We start from the raw sequence: 21,601 nt of genomic DNA, 5'->3' as shown, positions 1-21,601 counted from the left end.
TTGCATAGTGTGTTAAACCAGGGAGTTAATTCTCTGTACTGAGAAGCAGGCCACACAGGGCTTGGTTTTTCAAAAATCCACTGCATTGTGTTTCTTAGTCTTTAGTATTACATTGGCTTCTGAGCATCTGAATACAAATTAATGGTTAGAGCAGAACCCTGAGTAACTGCCATTTTTGTTTTTCTGCTTTTGATGTTGAAAGATGACATGGGCAATTGCAGTTAGTGAAGTGATTCAGTTTTACATGTGAGTCCACTGCCCTTGTGTGATGTCTATGGGGAACCCAATGATTTTGCTAGTGGGAATCACAAGGCATGAGCTGAAGATATGAGGCTTGTGAAGAGAGCTTTGTGTCAGTGTGTGGCCACTGAGTGACCAGGAGTACTGAGTATTGATCATGAATGTCTTGGGACCACAACTAAACTGAGCATTGAAAATTAGTAGCTGTATCTCTGCACAGCACTGATCTAGTACCAAGCCTCTTGCTCACGCAGTAATACATCTAACTGTAAGGATGCTGATGTCCACCTTTCCCTTGATTAATGTTTAGTGGCAGACTCCACTTACAAGTAAATATCCCTGTCAGCCACCACTGAAAAGGGGTACTCATGGGTCTTCACCACTGAGAAATCTTGGAGTTCAAAGTAATCTCTGGAGCACATTTAGCTTGCCACAAGTGAGAACTACAAGCCCCTACTTTTCCTATTACATCAATTGTGTGAGTCACAAAGACCACAAAAAAGAAGTACCATCTTTTTTATGTGTCTGTTTAGGCCAGGTTATCTTTAGGGCTGGTAATGCCAAAGGCTATCTGTTTTAAGTAGTATACATTTTCAAGTAGGATAACATGAAATGTGGAACAAAAATTGAGGTCTGTTCAAAGAAAAATCTATCAACTCACTTACATTAGAATAGTAGCTTAAATTCATGTTATAATTATCATTACTAATAGTACTGCTGCTATGATTGCTTGTGTATGTGAATTCATGCTTAAGCATTAAGATTCTAACGGTATTATATGAGACTATATTATAAGATACTGTAAGATTATATTATAAGGTTTTAGATTTGACACTATAAGATTGCCTTGCATCCCAGGGTAAATCTTCAGCCATATTTATGAACCAGTTAGGAAATTCAGGAATCATATTCTATCCAGTCTCATTGGTGTATTAAAAAACTTTTCTGTATTTAATCTTTTTCTCTACTATCCCTTCCAATTGACAAGTGTGGGAACTATGCAGTCCTAGTAGATGTCCACGTTACGCCCCAAGACTCCAGTAAAGACAATGTTTGGTTTTCTGATCATAAGAAAGAGGTAAGTTCAAGATATTTGTATTTTAAAAAATGTTTTCTGTTAAGGGGTGGGAGGAAGCATAGGACATCATTAGTTTATTCAGTTTGTGAAGATATCTAAAGGAGGTAGCGGTGAGATCTTTGTTGAAAAAGCCACCCCCAAATCCCTCTATAATGGATGATTATCAAGCAGTGTCCAACTTGCCATTTTTGGGCAAGGTATTGGAGCATGTCGTGGCCTCCCAGCTCCAGGGATTTCTAAATGAAACAAATTATCTTTCAATCCATTTCAATCTGGTGTCAGTCCTGGCTACAGGACAGAGACAGCTTTGCTCATCTTGATGGATGACCTACATATGGAACTTGACAGAAGAATGTGTGCCTGTGGTTCCTCTGGATCTCTCATCAGTTTTTGAAGCCATCAACTATGTTATAATTCTAGGTCACCTCACTGGGATGGGAGTGAAGTCAGTGAGCCATTTGTTTTATAGCAGCTCCATTACTTCCTGGTGGAATGAACCTGAAAGTGATGCTGGAGGACTCCTGCTTGACCCCTAGCTGTTGACTTATGGGGTCCCTTAGGGTTCTGTTTGGTCCCCCATGCTACTCAACATGTACATGAAACTGTTGGGAGAGGTCATCCAGAGTTTTGGGGTGAGGTGCCATCAATATGTGGATGAAACCCAAATCTACTACTCCTTTCCACCCATATCCAAAGAGGTTGCCCTGGTCCTAAACCAGTATCTGTTATCAGTAATGGACTGGATGAGGGCAAACAAATTGAAACTCAATCCAGACAAGACAGAGGTGCTGTTGGTCAGTTAAAAGGAAGATCAGGGAATAGGGATTCAGCCTGTGTTAGAGGTGGTTATACTCCTCCTGAAGTTGCAGGTTTGCAGTTTGGGTGTACTTCTTGCTCAGCTTTCAACCTGGAGGCCCAGGTTTCTGTGTTAGCCAAGAATGCTTTGCATATTTAAGGCTCATGTGCCAACTACAACTGTTACTTGAGGTGCCGGATCTGGCTGAGTTACATCCCATTTAGATTATTGTAAAATGTAACATCTACTATGGGTTGCCTTTGAAGAGTGTTTGGAAGCTTCAGCTGGTTCAAAGAGCTGTAGCCAAACTTAACTGGGACAAGTTACAAGGACCATTCTACATCCCTGTTAAAACAGTTCTGCTGGCTACTAGTTTGTTTCTGGGCACAATTCATAGTGCAGGATATGACCTATTAAGACCCATATGTCTCAGGTCTAGGTGATTTAGCAGATTAAATCCCTGTATAAGCCAGACTGTGTTTTGAGATCATAAGAAGAGGCCCTTCTCTCAGTCCTACCACTATCTCAAGCAAAGTTGGTGGGGAGACAAGAATGGGCCTTTTCAGTGGTTGCTATTGGACTCCTGAACTCCTTTCCCAGGGAAGTCAGAATGGCCCCCTCTTTGTTAGCCTTCCAATGGCAGGCTAAAACCTTTTTGTTCAGACAAAAATACTTATTTATTTGTATACAGTGATGTGAAGATAATTGATTTAATAGATTTTTAGCCATACCTAGCCCCAGATGCAAAATTACTTTGAGATAGATGAGCCAATAATCCTTTACTCTTTCTCTATATTTTCCTCTCTTCTGCTCCACTCTTCCCTGCCCCCAGCATTGCAGGCATGAGAACTTAGTAGTCTGGGTGTAGTAATGTTCTTCATATAAACTGTTACATTTATAAAGTGCTAAAATTGATTGAAATCAAGATTACCATTGCAATATTTTTTCTTGTTTCCATCTTTGCAAGCAACACTTTTCTCTGCAAAATAAATATATTTGAAAATACATGATTTTTCAAAACTTTATAGAATATAGTTAAACCTACCTGGAAACAAATTCTCTTGCAGGAAGTCTGCATGCTTCTCAAAGAGACTGTTGATTCAAGAGTGCAACAATACCTGAAAGCTCGTAAACGACCTGGTCAGTCGAAGCAAATGGAATATGCTAAAGCAACCCCTTTCTCTCTGCAAGGTAGTAGCTGCTTGTTAAAAATTAACACACCAATTTCATCTTTGGTGATTTTTAATTAACCTTTTGAATATTGAACTGTTTGATCACAATAGTTTGCTGTCAAAATGGCAGAACACTCACTTTTCAAATAGCCAAAGCTTAAAAGAAATGTTTATCAATTTATAATATGATATGCTGACATGTATGGGGGTGCAGTCATTGGATGAGGCCAACATTCCTATTAACTCAGGCATCACTGTTTAAGTATTTGTCTCATGAGTCAAGATAAAAAACAAGTTATCCCATGTGCCTACCCCATATGGCTATTCTTGTCCTCCTAAAAACAGTAGTAGATGGGGTAAGAGAAAAGATTATGCTGTACTTAGTGGGTGTAAGTGAATTAGCTGATGGGCATACGTAGGACAGATTGGAAAAATTTCAGGGCCAAATCTGTCCCTTTCTCCTTACATGTCTCTTTATTGGTTTCTGTCAGCCTCATAACTTCCAGAGGATAACAACTCCTTCAGAAAACATGAAAGCAGCTATAATAAATTAGGTGTTTATGAAAGAGTTGCTTGCTTGTTTAAAATAACCACCAATGTTGTGTAGATGTTCAATTATTCTTGTGAAAGACAGCAAGAAATTGCTCCAGGCTGCATTCTCAAGTGTTTCTTCCTGTTCTGGATTTCGTATTGTCCAGCCAGCTTTATTTTTTAGAAGCGGTATAACTGTCCATTTTGCTGTCCCAAGAGGCTACGTTCCCACAGAAGGCTAACTGCATCCCAAGTGTCTGCCCCCCTGCTCCTTCACCCAATATTGTTGCATCTGGAAGAGCTAAGTCCTAGAAGAGTTTATATATTCCTGCATGACAGGGCGTTGGACTGGATGGCCCTTGTGATATCTTCTAACTATGATTCTGGTGGTGGTTGTGGTAGTGTGTGCTTTCAAGTTGTTTCTGACTTATGACAACCCTAAGGTAAATCTATCACAGGGTTTTCTTGTCAAGTTTCTTTAGAGGGGGCTTGCCACTGCCATCCTCTGAGGCTGAGAGAGTATGGCTTGCCCCAGTGAGTATGGCTTGCCCCAATGGGTTTCCATGGCCAAGCTGGGAATCAAACCCTGGTCTCCAGAGTCTTAGGCCAGCACTCAAACCACTACACCACACAGGCTGTATGATTCTATGAGTCCTTTATCCATGTGAACCTCTCTGACTTATTAAGTCCAGAAATCTTAGTTGTTTCCCCTCCAGGAGAAGAGAGAAGGTTAGGCAGCCAGGAAAGAGAAAACCCCACTGACCTGGGAGATCCTGCTAGATCTTTCTCTGTTGCCTTATAGGCAGACCCTGAAACTTTATTTAATTTAACTATTTATTTTCATATATATATTTTTAAAAAATCTGGTTATTTTTAACTGAGAGGCTGCTTGCATTTCTTCCTTCTGGGCCTTCCATCTTATGACTGAATGGCTGGCTCAGTTGGAGTTGAATGACACCGTTTTATTAAACAACATAGTTTTATTGGTTTCCCCCTTCTTATTGCCATATTGCTTATTTTTAATACTGATGAAAAAGTATTAAATTGATTTTATCGTATCTAGCCTTGAAATAATATTCTGTTCAGAATGGCACAAATTCTCTAAGTAAACAAATAAAACATGTTATGGGCTTGCAAGTGTACACTCTAAAGGATAAAATGAGATTATGGAATGTTTGGTTTCATCACATAGAGAAACTCTCTTGTAAGTGAAACAGAAAAGCCTCATGGAATTTCTGTAGTGTGGATATAAATGGAAAATTTGCCCAGGCTGGCAAAACTCCAGGCATTTGGCTACTTCCTGTTCCTTTGTATGACCTATCCTGCATAAAAGAGACATAAATGTATCTCTAGTACCCAATAGAGATGGTGTTTTGTCTATGTTCATGGGCTGAAAGTGAAGAGTAATGGAAAAGACATTATAACATATTCGGGGTAGCTGTGTTGGCCATGCTGCACAATATAACAGGATACAAAATCCATGAAAGAGTAATAGCTTTATTGACCAACCAAAATGCACAAGAAGATGTGAGAAAGGAAGAATTAGTGTTTACTTGCAGGTGAGTGAAAGCAGGATCAGAGCTTACATTTCATTCAGGGGTATGAGATGGATCTCACCTTCTGAGAGCATGCTTTCTTGCAGATACAGCGGGTCCTTGTTATCTACTGGGGTTTAGTTCCAGAATCCCCCGTTGTAGTGAGGGAGGGGAAGGGGAGGGGAGGGTTGGTCAGGCAGAGATACAATCAGAAGGAAAGGAGGAACCAGGGGAGGAGGAAGTCGAGGAGGTGAGACCCTTGGGGAGAGGTATAAAAGGTAAGGGAGAGGTGAGCGCATGGTGGAGGGGAAGATGCAGAAGAACAGGACGCGGAGAGGCGGTCAGAACAGGGCTAGAGAAAGTAACGAGAAGCCCCCAGAGAGAAGGGTGCCCTGTGACTCTCCAAGGAAGGCACGGGTTGCTGAGAGTTGGCCCGCACGTGGAGGTAAAGTTAAGGAACCCTAAATAAGAGGAGGACTTTAGATATCCCCAGGAAGGGGAGTGGAGGAGAAAGGAAGGAGGAACTTTGGAAGGGGAGTGGTGAGACCCGAAAGGAGAACATTGGGAGCAGGGCCTGGTGCCTGCGGAACGAGACAAGTCAGAGCTGGAGTTGTTGAAAAAGTGCTTTGGGCCAAGAGCAGAGCTGGGTGAAGAGTCACTGTGAAGAAACGGAAAGTTAATTGAGAATGTGTTTATGTTCTGGGTTTGGGCGTTATTTTGTTAAGTTTGAGAAGTTCAGTAATGTTTGAGAGCATCCAAGCTACGTGTCTGCAAATTTGTAACCCATGTCTGGGGTTGAAAAGCCACATGGGTTCAAAATGTCGCAGGGTGCACAAGCCCTGCCCACACCCATGGATAACAAAATCTGTGGATGCTCAAGTCCCATTAAATATAATGGCAGAGCAAAATGGTGTCCCTTATATAAAATGGAAAATCAAGCTTTGCTATTTGGAATTTATACTTTTTTGGAATATTTTCAAGCCGTGGATGCTTGAATCCATGGGTAAAAAATCCGTGGATAAGGAGGGTCAATTGTACTTACATTCCATATTGCATCATTCAGCCCAGCTTAGAATATGTCTTCAGGACTCTTTGCAACAATTAAAGATTAGATATGTGTCTTATTTCCTGTACACACCGGCCTTAAAGGCTAGGTTGGGGGTGGAGTCGGGGCGTACTGTCTACAGGACCCCTGCCCCAGCTCCGCCCTGAGGGACATAGTGCCGAAGGAGTGCCATAAAGGGCTAAGGGTGCTACAAAGACCTGTTTTTTGTGGCTCCTTTTTGTGCCCTGGAAATGCCGGATCGGGACCATGGCGTGCGGTTGCCGCAGCCCCAATCCAGGGGAAATGGAGGCGCCTGCAGGCCGTCCCTTAGCCCTTAGTCTTCATATTTTCCCTTGCACTATGGTTAGATGTATCTGTGACAAGAAACACTTCTGGTTTTTTTGTTTTTGTTTGTTTTGTTTCGCTAAAGCGTTAAAACTTTTCAGGACTTTAAAAATAGGAATGACTTAACATGGTAACAAGAGAGAAGACATGAGAGAGAGAGAGAGAGAGAGAACTGTAAAACATCAGAACTGAAAAAAAGAAGTGGAAGTGTTAATTAAACATTTGATTTGAAGTTCAGTGGCAAGGTTAAGTTCATTTTCTCTAAGTAACTTTTACCTGCAAGCAAAAGGGCTACAGGGATAAGCAGATTTCTTCTTAAATTCATATACAGTTTCTAGAAATTGTCTACCTGAGTTAGCTTAAAACCATGTTTGCGGATCTGTAGCTAGAGTGGAAAGCTAAGGATGACAATAATGAAAATTGTTTTCTGATTTAGATGGACTGGATTTAATTGTAACCTAATCTGGGATCTGGCTTCCCAAGGTTTTTCCCCCCTTCATTATCCCTATTTTCATATTAATTACAATATGCCAGAGGTTTTTCTGACTGGCACAGCCAAAGTAAGTGGAAAAATCTTCAGTTGCAGAAGCTACAGGTGCAAAGTTATGTGCACACAGAGTCCTAGCACTCCTGTTATCAGGATCCTATGCAACAGACTGTTTGCCTCTCTGTCTCCACTTAGACTCATTGCATGGCACAGCTCTGCCAGACAGCCCAAGAAAGGAGGGGGCTGAAATCTGGTCCTTGTGCCTGCACAAAGAAGTGTATTGTCAAAGCATATCTTGTAGAATCTGGCCTTTAGAATAACTTCAGATGGCAGCATATTCATTAACAGTCTGATCATTGAAAGAGCTGTTTTGTGTGTGTTTATTTTTTAGTGCTTTGGGGTAATATATGGGCCCTGTAATTCTTATTAAACATAGCCTTAATATAAAGTAAAATGTTTAAAAATTGTTTTTCAGCAAGCAGCAAGCTTTGATGTTAATAATCAGAGCTAGGAAAATGCAAGGTATCTACACTGGTCGTCACCATGCTGGAATGAAGACTATATACTGTATATAGTTAACCAAGGGCTCGACTTGATTGAAAATCAGTAAGAAACCTACAGTGAGGAGAACATTTCAAAACACATTGAACTCTGAAACTCACTAGGGTAGGATTGTCAAAAGTTGAAAGCAAGAGCTAGGATGGCACTTTCCTGCTTCCCTTTATTTTAAGACCAGGTCTTCAGAAAGGCCTTTTTTGGACCAACTCTCTGAGATCTCAATTGGAGCTTTTCTAAGTGCTGAATGTGGATGAGATCATGCTGGTTTTAACACCCACATATGATAATAGATCTGTGTTTCTCTTAGATATTCACCTTAAAGGCAGAAAAAAGACTCGCCTTATGGCTGCTTCTACACATCTAGATAGCCTTAGATGGTGAGAGAAGATGCAAAAGACCCAAGGTAGCTCCTTTTCCACATTCTGCTCTTTCTGATTAGCTATGAAGCTAGTTGGATAAACATTTGCCAGTTATGACCAACATGCTGAGCCAAATCAGCCAATTTATGGGTGTTCATCGTGTTCCCCCCCATATCTCCCATCAGTCAATGAGAAAAACGTGTTCTTGATGTCGAGTTACAAGGATAGATGAAAAATTCCTATTCTGACCCAGCCACCGACTGGCTAATCCCATCCTGCTGATCAGGGTGAGGAGTGACCCTTCAGGGGATAATACTTTCCCAGCTAATTAGCTTTATGACCCTTGCAGCATCTTTAGGGTGATTAGTCCCATAGTTAACCCTACTAATGTTAGAGCAATAAATGTCCCACCCGCATGTTTCAAGCCAGAAAACGGCCATCTGAATATCTGTCATATCCAGAAATTTAACAGGATTAGGTATTCTGATTATTAATGGGAGAAATAATTAAGACTACTGTTTTTTTTTAAGGGGCATGGTTCTTAGATATAATTTGTTGTTGTTGTTAATTGCTGTCAAGTGGACTTCAACTTATGGCGACCCTATGAATGAGAGCCCTCCAAGTCACCTTATCTTCGACTGTCTGGCAAAGATCCTGCAGATTCAGGGCTGTGGCTTCCTTGATGAAGTCTATGCATCTTGAATGCCATCTTTTTTCCCCAACTGTCTTCTATCTTACAGTATCCGGGTTTAATACTGGAATAATATTAGGAGTAACAAATGTGGCACTTATCTACCAATCTGAATCTAAGCTTAAGCATGTTTAAATGGATTTGTGCATATTCATATCCTTTCTGTACCCAAAAATAATTTTCCCCCAGTTTCTGGGTTGTCAATGGAAGCTCATACAATTGGGCATAATAATTTTACATCTGGAAAACTCAAATGTTATTAGAAGAGCTCTTGGCAGGCTCCCTCACTGACTATTCATTTTTTTACATGGATGGGTTTTTTAATTTTTAATTTTGCTATAACTATTGATTATTTATAGCATTTTTTAAACCCTTCTCTCCCTCAAAAGGCTCTTGGAATGACTTGCATACAGTCAAGAAAAAGACAAGAGTTTATCCCTTCAGACTTACAGGCTGATAAGGCAGAACACCAAAGGAAGAAGTAATGGGGAGAAAAGAGGCAGGCCTTCAACAGACTAGTGGAATAGCCCTACTTCACCTCTTAGCACCCACTGCTACAGCCTGCGGAAATGGCTGCTTGTGAGGACAATATGTGTGAAGGAGCATTCTTTCTAATCCTATAAAGTCCCAAGTCCCGTCTGAAGAGTTCCAGTCCAGACAGAAATTTACCACTCCCTACTCTGTGAAAATTTAGCCAGTTTGTTGTTTAACTTGTTTCTGTATAGTATTTCCATCAAGAGCTTCAAAGCAGCATGTTCTGTGATACTGAAACAACAGCATCACCAGAAAACAGTTAGAAAAAGACAAAAACAATACGGTAGACTTTTAGCAAATTCTTCAGGAGCAAGAGGCATGAATTCCTTGGTTTCTTCTTTCCTGCCTTCCATCACAACACACCTCTCTTCATCTTCCTTCTCTCCTCTAAAGGAGGAGGAAGAAGAAAGATTAGCCTAACAATTTCAACAGGCCATTGATAATCCCTGAAAGAATTATACAGTCTGTCCTCGCCTTACGCAGGGATCCGTTCCGGATCCCTGCGCGTAAGGCGAATTCCACCTATGCTCAAGCCCCATTGGAAACAATGGGGCTCGGGCGCGCGCGGTGCGCGGTGCGCAACGGGCGCACGCACCATACAATTGAATGGGACGCGCCGCCCCTTCCGCCCCGCGCATGCGCCGTGGCTTAAGCGCATATGCTCAAGGCCACGTATGGCGCGCCCGTGTATGGCGCGGGTGCACTGTAGTTCTTTGTGGGTTTTTCGGGCTATGTGGCCGTGTTCTGGAAGAGTTTATTCCTGACGTTTCTCCAGTACCTGTGGCTAACATCTTCAGAGAATGCTGGCATGGGAGTGAGTGGGGTGTATAAACTGTGTGACCCTTGTTTGAGAGGAAGTGATTTATATGTTAATCTGTGTCTTGTAGCGATGGAGCTGCTCTGCTACGTACAAAACTCTGACCCAGAATCGGTTGTCTACAAATGATTTAGCACCAGGTTCCCTGCAAACATGCGCTGCTCTACAGGCTAGAAGCAGCACCCTTCTGGCTGCACTCAGTCAAGTGTCTAATTAATGGTCCATTGTCTGCTGGGAAAACCTCTGACCCTGGGTAGTTTTCATTTGCACTTGCTGGATCTTAATTTGGTGTTTTTCAGCACTGGTGGCCAGACTTTGTTTCCCTTAAGGGTTTCTTCTTTCCTGTTGAAGTTGTCTAGGTGTTTGTGGATTTCAACAGCTTCCCTGTGCATTCTGACTGGAAAGAACTGCTTGACCTTGGCTTCTTTCCTTTGCCTTCCATCACGGGATACAGATTTTTAAAGGATGAGTTTTTCTAACCTAATTATCTCATGTTATTAGGGGGGAGGCCTCTTGAGGCATAGAAAAATATCAGGGATCGGTCGTTCCATTTCAGATAACTATTACTTTTTATTGACTAGTGAGCCCAGTTGATGTATAAAGTAATGCAAGGCTGATATAATAGTAGAAAGCTGATGTGGTATAGTGGTTTGAGCATTGGACTATGACTCTGGAGACCAGGGTTTGAATCCCAACTCAGACATATAAATCCACTGGGTGACCCTGGTCAACTCACACTGTCTTAGCCTCTGAACAAATTGCAAATCCCCTCTGAAGAAATTTACCAAGAAAACCCTGAGATAGGTTCACCTTCAGGCCACCATAAGTTGGAAGCAACTTGAAGGCACACAACAATAAACAACAACAACATAGTTATTTTTACAATTACTTTTAATTTGAAACATGTGGAGCTTTTCTTGATGGTCCTAAACTGCTCCTTCCATGTGCTTTCCTCTCTGTATATGGGATGCCTTGAATTTTTGAAGCAGATTTTTTAAAAGGGCCAGCGTTTTCAATTCAATTGAAAGCTCTTTTCTGTAGCTCCATGCTCAGTGTTGAAATGTTCAGTGAAAAAAGATAATTAAGGGATTAGTTGTAATTGAAAGCACCAAAAATGTGGAGTAGTATATGCAAATAATGTTCACTACTGATATGTCTGTGTGAGTGAATGAATATTCTGTTTGGGGAAAAAAGCCAGAGTATACTAAAGTCAAGTATGTCTTTTAGCCCTTCCACTAGGTTTCCTTTTTTTAAAAAAAGAAAAAAAAACTTTCAGTTTTATCAATTTGTTCAGATATTAGAGTTTTTCAGCACCTCTCACACAGAAAACAAACACCTTTCAAATAAAAATGGAGGAACAGAGAATAGGTTATTTGAAATCTAAAATTGCTGGGTCATAAAGGGAGGAGGAATAGATGCTTTGGGAGGGGGAAGCATGAAGAAAGCCTTATGATCTGAAATATGGGAGTGTCAGGTACAGAAAACATTTTGTGAACACTGTGGGCCTCCTCAGTCCTGTCTTGTGGTTTTGGAGAAGACTTTGCTGAATTCAGTCACAGAGCTATTCAGGTGCCAGATTTTGCTGGGAAGTGAACACCTGCCAGGCTACTCCAGATAACTCAGCAGCTCAGAGGCATTTTCCCAGGCTCCCAGGTGAATGGTCTTTAATAGCCGTGGGAGACAGCTTTCCACTGTTATCCGCCATACCACAGACTCTTACTGGCAACCTTATAGATGCTCAAGTCAACTGGATTGTTGACTTCTTCAGTAAACACATGTTGCTAGGTGGCTTAACAGAGGAGGCTGACACGATGATACTTCCTCTGAGCCTTGGGACTATGCAGGCATACCAAGCAGGTTAAATTACTTCTTCTTTTGAAAACCTTACTTATGGTAAAATTCCACTACTTACAGCGCTGTGCTAAATCTATCAGGTTGTGGTTTCTCTTTAAAAAGAGGATTTAATGCATTTTTAAATGTTGAAAAAATTGCTGTTGGATGCCTGTCTCATTTCACCCTAACGTCCGAATTGTGAGCAAACAGTATTGCCTGAAAAGATATAGAGACTATTTCCCCTCCAAGGATGAAATTGCTGCTGCTGTTGTTCCCTTAACAATTCTGTATAGGATTATTCCCTATTACCATGTATGATGTATGGATGGTGAGAGCTGGACAGTTAAGAAAGAAGATAGGAAGGAAGTCCATTCATTTGAAGTATGATGCTGGAGAAGAGTCCTGAGAATACTGTGGTCAGCCAAAAAGACAAACAAATGGGCCCTAGAGCAGATCAAGCCAGAAATCTCCATGAAAGCCAAGTTGCCAAAACTGAGGCTGTCGTACTTCAGACACATCATGAGAAGAGAGGACTCATTACAGAAAACAATAATGCTAGGAAAGGTGGAGGAAAGTAGAAAGAGAGAAAGGCCGCATGCTAGATGGATGGGCTCAATTAAAGAGGTCATGTGTATGAGTTTGAAGGAACTAAGCAGAGCTACAGAGGACAAGGAGTCCTGGAGATGTCTCATCCACAGGGTAGCCATGGGTTAAGATCGATTTGAGGTCGGTTAACAACAAACAAACAAAAATAGGATCATTGGTTGAGTCTAGAAATGCAACCTTGCATTGTACAAAATGCTGTGATGCCTTCAAGAGTTACAAGAGTTTATTGTGACATAAGCCTTTGTGTCATGCCATAGCCTACTTGGTCAGCGTGCATGTAGTAAGATACCTGGGTAAGTGATTGCTTACAAAAGAGGTCCATCTGGCACTTAGAAACTGATATTTATTATTATCCTTTAAGGTGGCTTAAGTCACTTACGTTTACTGCTTGACAATAAGATGGCTGCCCCCTCTAGAATGTGTTCCTTTAACTGAAATGTATTCTATTTAAGTATCTCTTTAGAGTCATTCCAGTTAAGGCATCAATCACACCAGCAATGCAAGGTGAGGCTGTTGATTAGCCCCTGTTTTAATTTTCTAATCTCTAACCACAGGGGTGTGAAACAGAGTGATGAAGGCCTTTGTCTGTGGCTGTCATTTCTGAGGCACTTTTCCAAGTGAAATTTATATCATTTGAATGAGTTCCAACTCGCAGAGGAAAGCTTTCTCTCCCCCACCAACCCCACAATACAGTTCATATACTTTCCCCTCAAGCATCTATGCGGTGATGAGGAATCAGGCTTAATGGAAACTCTTAATTTTTGTGGATATTTTTAACCCTCCTAAAACAGTAAAGTAATATTTGATTGTTCAAATGGGTTTCCATAAGAGTGTATGCCAGGAATAGCAGTTTCTGTGATTGACCAACATGTGCCAATTGATTTGCAGCAGTTTCTTAGAGGAGCATAGACATAAAAGAAGAATCTGAAATGGAGGAATTCACATAGGGAGGCAGATAGTTTCCAAGTATAGTTGTCATTACAATACGAGCATCCTGAATGAGTCATTTGTATCGGACAAACAGGCTTGAGCAAAAGAGAAGGCCAGCTTGCTCAGGATACACATCTCTGTGCACATCAACAAAGTGTTTCTGTGTTCAGGGAATAAGCCTTTTCAGATCATGAATGACAGGTGAATCAGATATGCTGGGGTAAACTGTTTTCCCACCATGATCTTGGTTTTATTCCTCCAGAATCCTGTCTTGTCATCACAGCTGGCCCCAAAGCTAACACTTCCCCCCCAAATACATAAATACAGTGTGCATGGCTTCAATTTATTTAATCACAGTAGTAGAGTCCTCTTATAAGGTACACACAGTAGCCATGAAAACAGGATCAGAATTTTTCTTGAAGATGAGTTTTATTGAGAAAGTAACTATAATGGCAGAGTAATGGCTATCTATGTTAATTTTATGACAGTTGTCCCTGGAAGAGGGAGGGGATGATGAATAGTGAAATGTCTGTTAGACATGTAGACTACATAGTGATTAGTTAGAGTCTGAGAAGGAGAATTGTTGGTGAGAAAAGGAGTGAGGGAATGCTATGCCTTTCTTAATGTTCCGTCTGGACATAGGAAGTGGGAGCATTTGTAGCTGTGGTGTAAATCTAGATGAATCCAAAGACACAGTAGGGAAAAAAGACTTGGGATGTAAAGTAGGGTAGCAGAAAAGAACTCTCAGAACAAGGATTTCAGACCACCTTGGGTGATGCTTTTCATGGATCTTTCACCTAGAATTTTCTGAAGATAGGGAAGGGTGCAAAAGCAGTCAGCCAGAAATTCCAAAAATTTAGGCAAGGTGTTTGCTAGCAAACCCAATGGAAAACACTGTTGAAAGACTACAGAGAGATTCTTGGAGGATTCAGGACACTTATTGAGCTTAGAATGGCCCAGGGAAATGATTTCCAAATGCTCCTTCTTTACAAAGGAAAATATTGATCAAAGACAAAGGATTAATTACTGAGAATGGTTCCACAATCAAGTGATGTAACTCCTCAACTATTTTGTCCTTATATGTGAAGACAAATAATTAGGGGTATTTTTAAGAAGTGAAACATTTAAAAAATGTATATTTGAAAAAAACAAACACAAATGTTCCCTTGCAGTATTCTTCCTGTATTTGACTGTCCCAAAGTATTTCACAGGAATTATTATGCAAAGAACAACTACACTTTTGTCAATAATTTTTAATCATATAAAACAATATATAAAATGAAACTATGGCCCCATACAGACAGGCCAAAATAAAGCTGCTTAGGGTCACTTTGGACGTATGCTGTTTAAATGATGCATGCGTCCTAAGAGTCCAGAAGCTGTGCCAAAGTCACGATCCAGTCCTAAGGACTCGAGCACAGCTTTGGAGCAGCATCCGGACTCTTAGGACGCTTGCATCAATTAAACAGCATACATTCAAAGTTACCCAAAGCAGCTTTATTTTGGCAGTCTGTATGGGGCCTATATATGTACAATTATAAACAGAAGACCAACTCTTCTACACACTACCTACTAACCACACAAAATAACAACAACAAAGGGGAAAACATATGACTTCCAACTTGCCACCTAATGGTAATAATTGTGATGGTTGTAAAAATCACATTGTTTTAGCACAAAACCCCTGCAAAATTCTTAATGCTCTATTAGTCTTTCCAATAAAATGTCCTGACTGTTGAGAAACCTGTTTTCATCCTAAAAACGAATAATTGTGAATTTTTGCATTAATCAATTTCAAAAGAGGATTTTTGAGAGAAACCTTGCAGCCTATTTTGTGCAAGTTTCCTATATCCTTTCCAGAGGTCTCCAACCAAAACTGACCTCTTGTGTCAAAGTGTTTGTGAGAAGACATGTGAAATGGGAAAGGTGGGATGGATTTCTAGCAAAGCATCAATAAAGAACTTTTAAAATGAGATTAAATGCTAGATATCCACTGCATATTTTAATCACATATTGGCCCTGATGGGAGATAAACTGTGAATGAAGATGGCTCCATGGAATGCACTGGAACAGCAGAGCAGCTGTTGAGAGTTGCATTTCAGTTCTTTTAAAGTAGGGCACAATGAAGTGCCTTGCAGTTTCTCATCTGTGTGATTGGGACAAGTGTTTCAGTAAGCACAATGATGTTCACTTATCTCTGCACTGATCTGAGATGAGCTAGGAGCTTCTGAACAACGTGTAATTAATTTGGTGTTAAGGTGATAAAAAGTAAGTAACATGCAAATTAGTTATTTTAAATATATATGAAAAATATGAGTGGTTTAATACAAAGGTCCATTCAAGAAGCATGAATTGTGTCATTTGGTTTGTTTATTGAGTCAGTTGTTCACCAAACAGTCTGTTTACTGAATACAGAAAAGGCCATGGGAAACGATTCTGCTGTATTTTGTAACAACTTTGTCCATCTGAAATAAATTCTTGAAACAACCAATTCAAAAAATGGTAACAGCAGGTGCCATGATGAAAATGGCTGAGCATAGTTCTCTGTAATTGTATCCCCCCCCCCCAAATGGTTTCCACAGTTCTTTAACCTGCTCCCAAACTTCTTTGTAGGATATAACTTAACTCCTCATATCTTGACTTAATTTACGAAGGGCATTCAGATATAGAATTCACTTTCATAGGAAAAATGTAAGAAATTTTGATCAGGCAAGAATTCTCTATGGTTGTGGAACATGACAGGATGTTATTCTGGGAGGGGGCAAGAGTAATATAAGGCATGGATGAAGGAAGGATAGCTTCAAAACTAGGTCTCAAATTTTGTCATAGCACTCATACCTAGTTTGGAAATTTGAAACTCATCCAGAAATAAAGGCAAGGGAAAAAGGTAGAATTTAAAAGTAGCTAACCATTTGTCCACAGCATCATTAGGTGATGTAAGGGTGGTTCATTGCCTTATTTATGCCATTAAAGGTTGGAAAGGGAGAAGTTTGGTACCCTGCTTTTGTGACCCCAGTTATTTGACTGGCCAGCAATGATAAGGAAGGAACATTTGCTGCCCTTTTCCCAGTGTCTGATTAAGGTATAACATGTTTCTTGGGAAATGATAATGAATTCAATATCTTGTCTTTTAATTGTTATGTATTTTTATTTTACTTCAGGCTGGCTTTGGTGGCTGACGTTAAGATAGTTGGTACAGAGTTTCTCAACTTCCCTGCCTCTCTCTCTGTTATTTACTTCGTGTATTTTAATTACTTTGTTTTATATGTATGTTTTTAGTCCAGATAGCTTCCTCATAAATCTGTGCTTTTTGTGTGTAACTAATAGGACTAAATAAACCCGTCTTCCTTTTCTGTTGCAGCTGGTGACTTTCACATCGAAGCCTACTTTGTCAAAAGATGGGTCAATCTGCGATGTATTTGGGGACAGCAGAGTAGAGGTAAGCTATGTTTTTGTTATTTAGGGCATTTTGTAGAAATCAGAGAAAATAGGAGAAGTTTTGTTTTCATAAGGGCTCTGCTCCAGTGGTGGTCTTGAACAGAAAATATACAGTGTGGAAGGATCTCTGTCCCCACACAACTATCCTTGCTTGTAGTGTCTTCTCTGGGGCCACTAGCTATATCATTCGTTCATTCATGCAATCTTCCAGTTGGTTTGCAGTGATTAGAAAGTATAGCATGTGCAAAGCAAGAACCAGAGCTTGGAAGGAACAAGTTATATGTAATGCAGTTACCTATGAACTAGTCAGTTGTGGCAATGAAGTATATATATATTTATACAATTATAACCAACTTTATTGTTGTTATGAGTAACTAATTCTAGTTGCTTTCAAAAGTTACATTTAAAGAGTATTTTAGGAACATTTTAACTTTCTGTCCCATTCTCTCACCAATTAAAAGTTTTCCCTACAAAAAGAAAGGTGAGGAAGCCAATGGAAAAGTAAGAAGCAGCATGCTATGTAACATAAAAAGCTACTTTTCCAATAGTGTAACACTGTAGTTGCAACAGTTTCTTTTTCCAAGGCTATATTGGGAACACCCACATGAGTACCCAGGTTGTTGGGGCAATTAGCTTACACTTTATAAACCGCTTAGGGTTTAAGTACACCCTTAAGTACACTGATAAGCGGTATAAAAATGTATTTGCTATTGCTATGTTCAAAAATCAGGACCAAATAGCACAACCAGACCCTTTGGGAGCATGAGGCAATATCTGATGTTCCTTTCCACAGGGCAATTGCTGTCGGTTGGGCCTGTGGAGGTGTCAGGAACAATACCTTCAAGCAATCTACCATGCAGAGGCTGTGAGGAACTATCACACACTACACACAATGATAGCACTAAGATACCTCTAACTACCATGACTGCACAATATGGAATTCTGGGGTTTGTAGTTTGGTCAGAGGCACCCGAGGTGTTTCCTGTCTTTCTAAAGCTCCTCGCTCAACTGCCAATCCCAGGAATCCATTGGATGGAACTGTGCCAGCTAAATTGGAATCATAGTGGTATAAGTGGTACAAAAGGGCCCTTAGATTCTCTGCTCCCTACTGCCTTCCACAAAGAATATCATGGTGAGAGGGACTGGTCTTGCCCAGTGACCAAAGCAGGAGCAGCTGAAGACGTTTGCTTCCCCACTGCCCCCTGCCAGAAAGAACGCTTTGCTGCAGTGGCTCTTAATACAGCAGAACTGAATGCTGCTGTGTGGGTTTGGATCTCTGTGATTAAAATCTGTTGTAAGCTGCCTTTAGGATCATTCAGAAGATAGGAGATGAATCTTTTAAATAAATGAGTTCATTAATCATTTGTTAGGGCGTGGTTTGAGAAGATCCCTATGAACAGCAGCAAGTGCACAGGACTGTCTTTTCAACATGCATCTCTAAATCAGAGGTAGTGTATCTCAGCACTAGAAGCAGAGTTTGTTCTATCTGTGGGCATCTCATTGCATGCCAAGAGCCTGATCCTGAAGGGCAACCCACATCCAGACCGCATTTGCTTGCAAGTACTAGAGAATCCTGTCTACTGGACTGGGAGAAATATTTTTGTCACGATAATGTTCCAGTTGCTTTATGGTTTAGTATTTGCTATCTCATTAACTTTTCAAAGTTTGTTTATAAGTGCGATCAGAGTAATGGGCTGTGCCACATCACATCAACACAATGGTGAGACTCAGCATTTTGTCAAGTCTCTGGCTCTGAATCAGTAGAGGTTGCCATATGAGTCAGGCCTATTGTTAAAAGTTGGTACAAGTACATGCAAGAATCTACTTTTGTTCAGGCTGCTTCTATAATGCTGTTTCCAGGTGATGTCATTGTTTCATGTTTTCCCCAGCCTAGGAGCTCCAGGAGGAAGTGACATCAAATCACATGTTGCCAAACACAGCAAGCCACTCAAAATATTTAAGAATTAAGCTAAAAACCTACTGGAATCATGCCCATCGTTTAATATTATAATTTTTTAAGAACATTTGTTAAATCTACTAGATAGGTTAACATTTACTTGATAAAAGTGTTTAGTGTTTAATTGCAACAGACGGTTCCTATTCCCCTTCCCTTTTTAAAAAAGATTGCTGCTTATATGCCTTACTTGGGTTTTGGCCATTCATGCTGTGGTTACCTACAGGGTAGATTGCTTCAGTTAGTATTGCATGACATTGCCTTGGAAGAGAGTCCTGAAGCTACAGCTGATTCAAAATGTGCTTGTAAGGGTACTGAGAGAAATTGTCCATTCAAATTTTGCTGCATCAGTTCTCCCTGAATTTCCACAGATTGCCTCCAGGCTTGAATCAAGATTTTGGCTTTGGTCTTAATGGCCTGAGTGGGATTGGATCAGGGTATTTTTTGAATTATATCCCCAACACCACCTTTCCAAAACCTTTGTTCCACTTCAGTGGTCTTCCAACACCTTCTAACATGAGGCACATGAGTTTCCAGGAGCAAGCCATTTCACTGTGGTGTCAAGGATTTGGAAAAGCATGCAGAGCAGAAAAAAGTACTGAATCCCTTCATGTCAGCCTTTAGGCAAGCCATGAAGGGTATTTTATTTGATATGTGTGATAGGATTTCACTGTAAGCTTGTATCCCAATGCTATTTTACATGGTTATGGTGTTCCTACTGTGATTTGTGGTGGTTTTAGCTATGGTACCTTGTTTGGTAGTCATATGTTTGTTAAGATCCTTCCTGTGAGGAAAAAGTTTAGTGTTATTAAATAAATACATACATACATATATACATACATACATATCTCATCAGTTATCCCATCTGAGAAAAGGCAAGAGAGAAGCTTCTGCTGGCTGCAGTGGGAGTTTCCCTTGAAATAGAAATGGCAGCCTTGGAGATATTATTGCTATTGTTACAATGCTGGCATAGTGAAGCTTACTCACAGCTATTTACCTAAGGGGGGAAAAAGCTGCATTTTGATTGTGTTCATGCAATTAATGTCACATCTACCTTGTCCATTTTAATGCTACATAGTATGGTATGGTATGGTATGGTAGTCAGACAAAGAAACAGTACTTCAGGATGTGGTGAGGGGGAGGACTTGTATTGTAGTGGCTTTATAACTTTAGGAAAACTGGATTGTTTGGCCTATGTGTATGCATGTGGTAAAACCTTTCTATTTTGTAAGATCTTCCTCTTTTCTTAGGAGTTATTCTGGCAATGTGCTCTTCTCTATTCAAGGGGGAGTAAATAAGGAAGAAAGCCTGACTTTAGATTGAAAAAACAAAATGTAATGCATGCTAAAACATAACTCAGTTATTTTAGAGCCTGACATTTTCACTGCCAGAGAGGAGGGGGATATCTGAACATACACATGATATCTTTGCGCATTCTTCTTTTACAGAGTTGCGTGTATTTCCGGACCGATTTGTGATTTGTGTCACAAGGCTTGAATCCAGTCCACCTCCTTGGGTCAGTGAAAGTATGGCACCAGTATGTATGAAAGAGTATTAACAAATACCATATTTTACTGTGCACTGGTTAGGAAACGTGGGTGGCTTTATATAGGTCTTTGCCATTCATAGATTCTTGGCACATGCTTTGAGATGGAAAATGTTACATAAATGCTTGGGCCAAGATGTTTAAAAGTTGGAGTCAAAAATTGTTCGATGAACTCACAAGCTACACACCCAGGCAAAACTTCTGATGAGGACAGTTACTGCGAAGCTGACCACTTGTGAAAATCAGATTATTCCGTAAGGTTGCAGAATAAGACAATTTTTGAATTTGAATTATATAATTTAGTTCTGAGTACTGCTTCTACTCATAATTCAGCTATATTGGACTTCCCAGGAGGAAAATGTAGGATGAGCGAGGGAGGCCCTTTAACATCTTTTCCCCCTCTTCCAGCCCCGGACCAACTCGGCATGGGCGCGGGCCATAAAGCCTCAGGCGATACTATTATTTTGTTGTTAATTTTTAGTCTCCCCCCTTTTTAGGGTATTAGATTGTAATCTTTTAATTGTAACTTCTTAACTGTAATCTTGTAACTTGCTATGCTGTATTAGTTTTATTATTTCATTGTTTATTGGCATTTGCTTAGTTAATCTTTGAATGAGGGGTTGGAAATGGGATTTCCTTTTGATAATTATTGATTTGAATGTAATATTTTGTGTTATTCTTTGTTATTATTGAATTGTTATGAAATTATTATTCTTATTATGATTTACTATGTATTGCTATGTTATATTGTTTTATTATTTTCATGTCTATTGTTATTGCTTTGTATTATCCCCACAGTTGGATTCCCAGTGATTGGGCGGGATATAAATAAATCCTATTATTATTATTATTATTATTATTATTATATTAAATATTTGTCATGTGGCAGGAGGATTAAACTTGAAGTTAACTCTTCGATTCTTCAGTCTAATTAAGCATTAGTTGGGGATTTTTTTTTCAATTGTGTTTTACATTTTCATATTGGTCATAAAAAAATTATTAGGACTGGGTGTGTTTGTATGTTACATTGCAAACCTCCAAATTTAATGAATCAGGCACTGGAAATTATCACTTAACTCATCCTTGGTTCTGTTCTTGGCACTGCC

General features: G+C 40.1%; 1 protein-coding gene across 4 annotated transcripts in view; it reads left to right on the top strand.

Annotated features, from left to right (window-relative positions):
* SLX4IP (SLX4 interacting protein) overlaps positions 1-21,601 on the top strand; it is a 105,397-nt gene that overhangs the window by 60,180 nt on the left and 23,616 nt on the right. For 3 of the 4 annotated variants that reach the window (XR_016280842.1, XM_089519266.1, XM_089519269.1), the window contains exons 3-6: positions 1,229-1,318; positions 3,182-3,305; positions 16,919-16,996; positions 20,398-20,486. Coding sequence is in view for 3 of the 4 variants with exons in the window: in XM_089519266.1 (XP_089375392.1) it covers positions 1,229-1,318; positions 3,182-3,305; positions 16,919-16,996; positions 20,398-20,486 (381 nt within the window). In the remaining variant the exon portion in view is untranslated. The remainder of the gene's footprint in view (positions 1-1,228; positions 1,319-3,181; positions 3,306-16,918; positions 16,997-20,397; positions 20,487-21,601) is intronic. The other variant, XM_089519268.1, reaches the window with a different exon arrangement.

The sequence above is a fragment of the Sceloporus occidentalis genome, unplaced genomic scaffold (assembly GCF_023333645.1).
Source record: "Sceloporus occidentalis isolate IW3139 unplaced genomic scaffold, rSceOcc1.0.p SCAF_4, whole genome shotgun sequence".
Classification (NCBI taxonomy): domain Eukaryota; kingdom Metazoa; phylum Chordata; class Lepidosauria; order Squamata; family Phrynosomatidae; genus Sceloporus; species Sceloporus occidentalis.
Note: the sequence above shows the minus strand (reverse complement) of the source record. Positions and strands in the feature narration are given on the sequence as shown.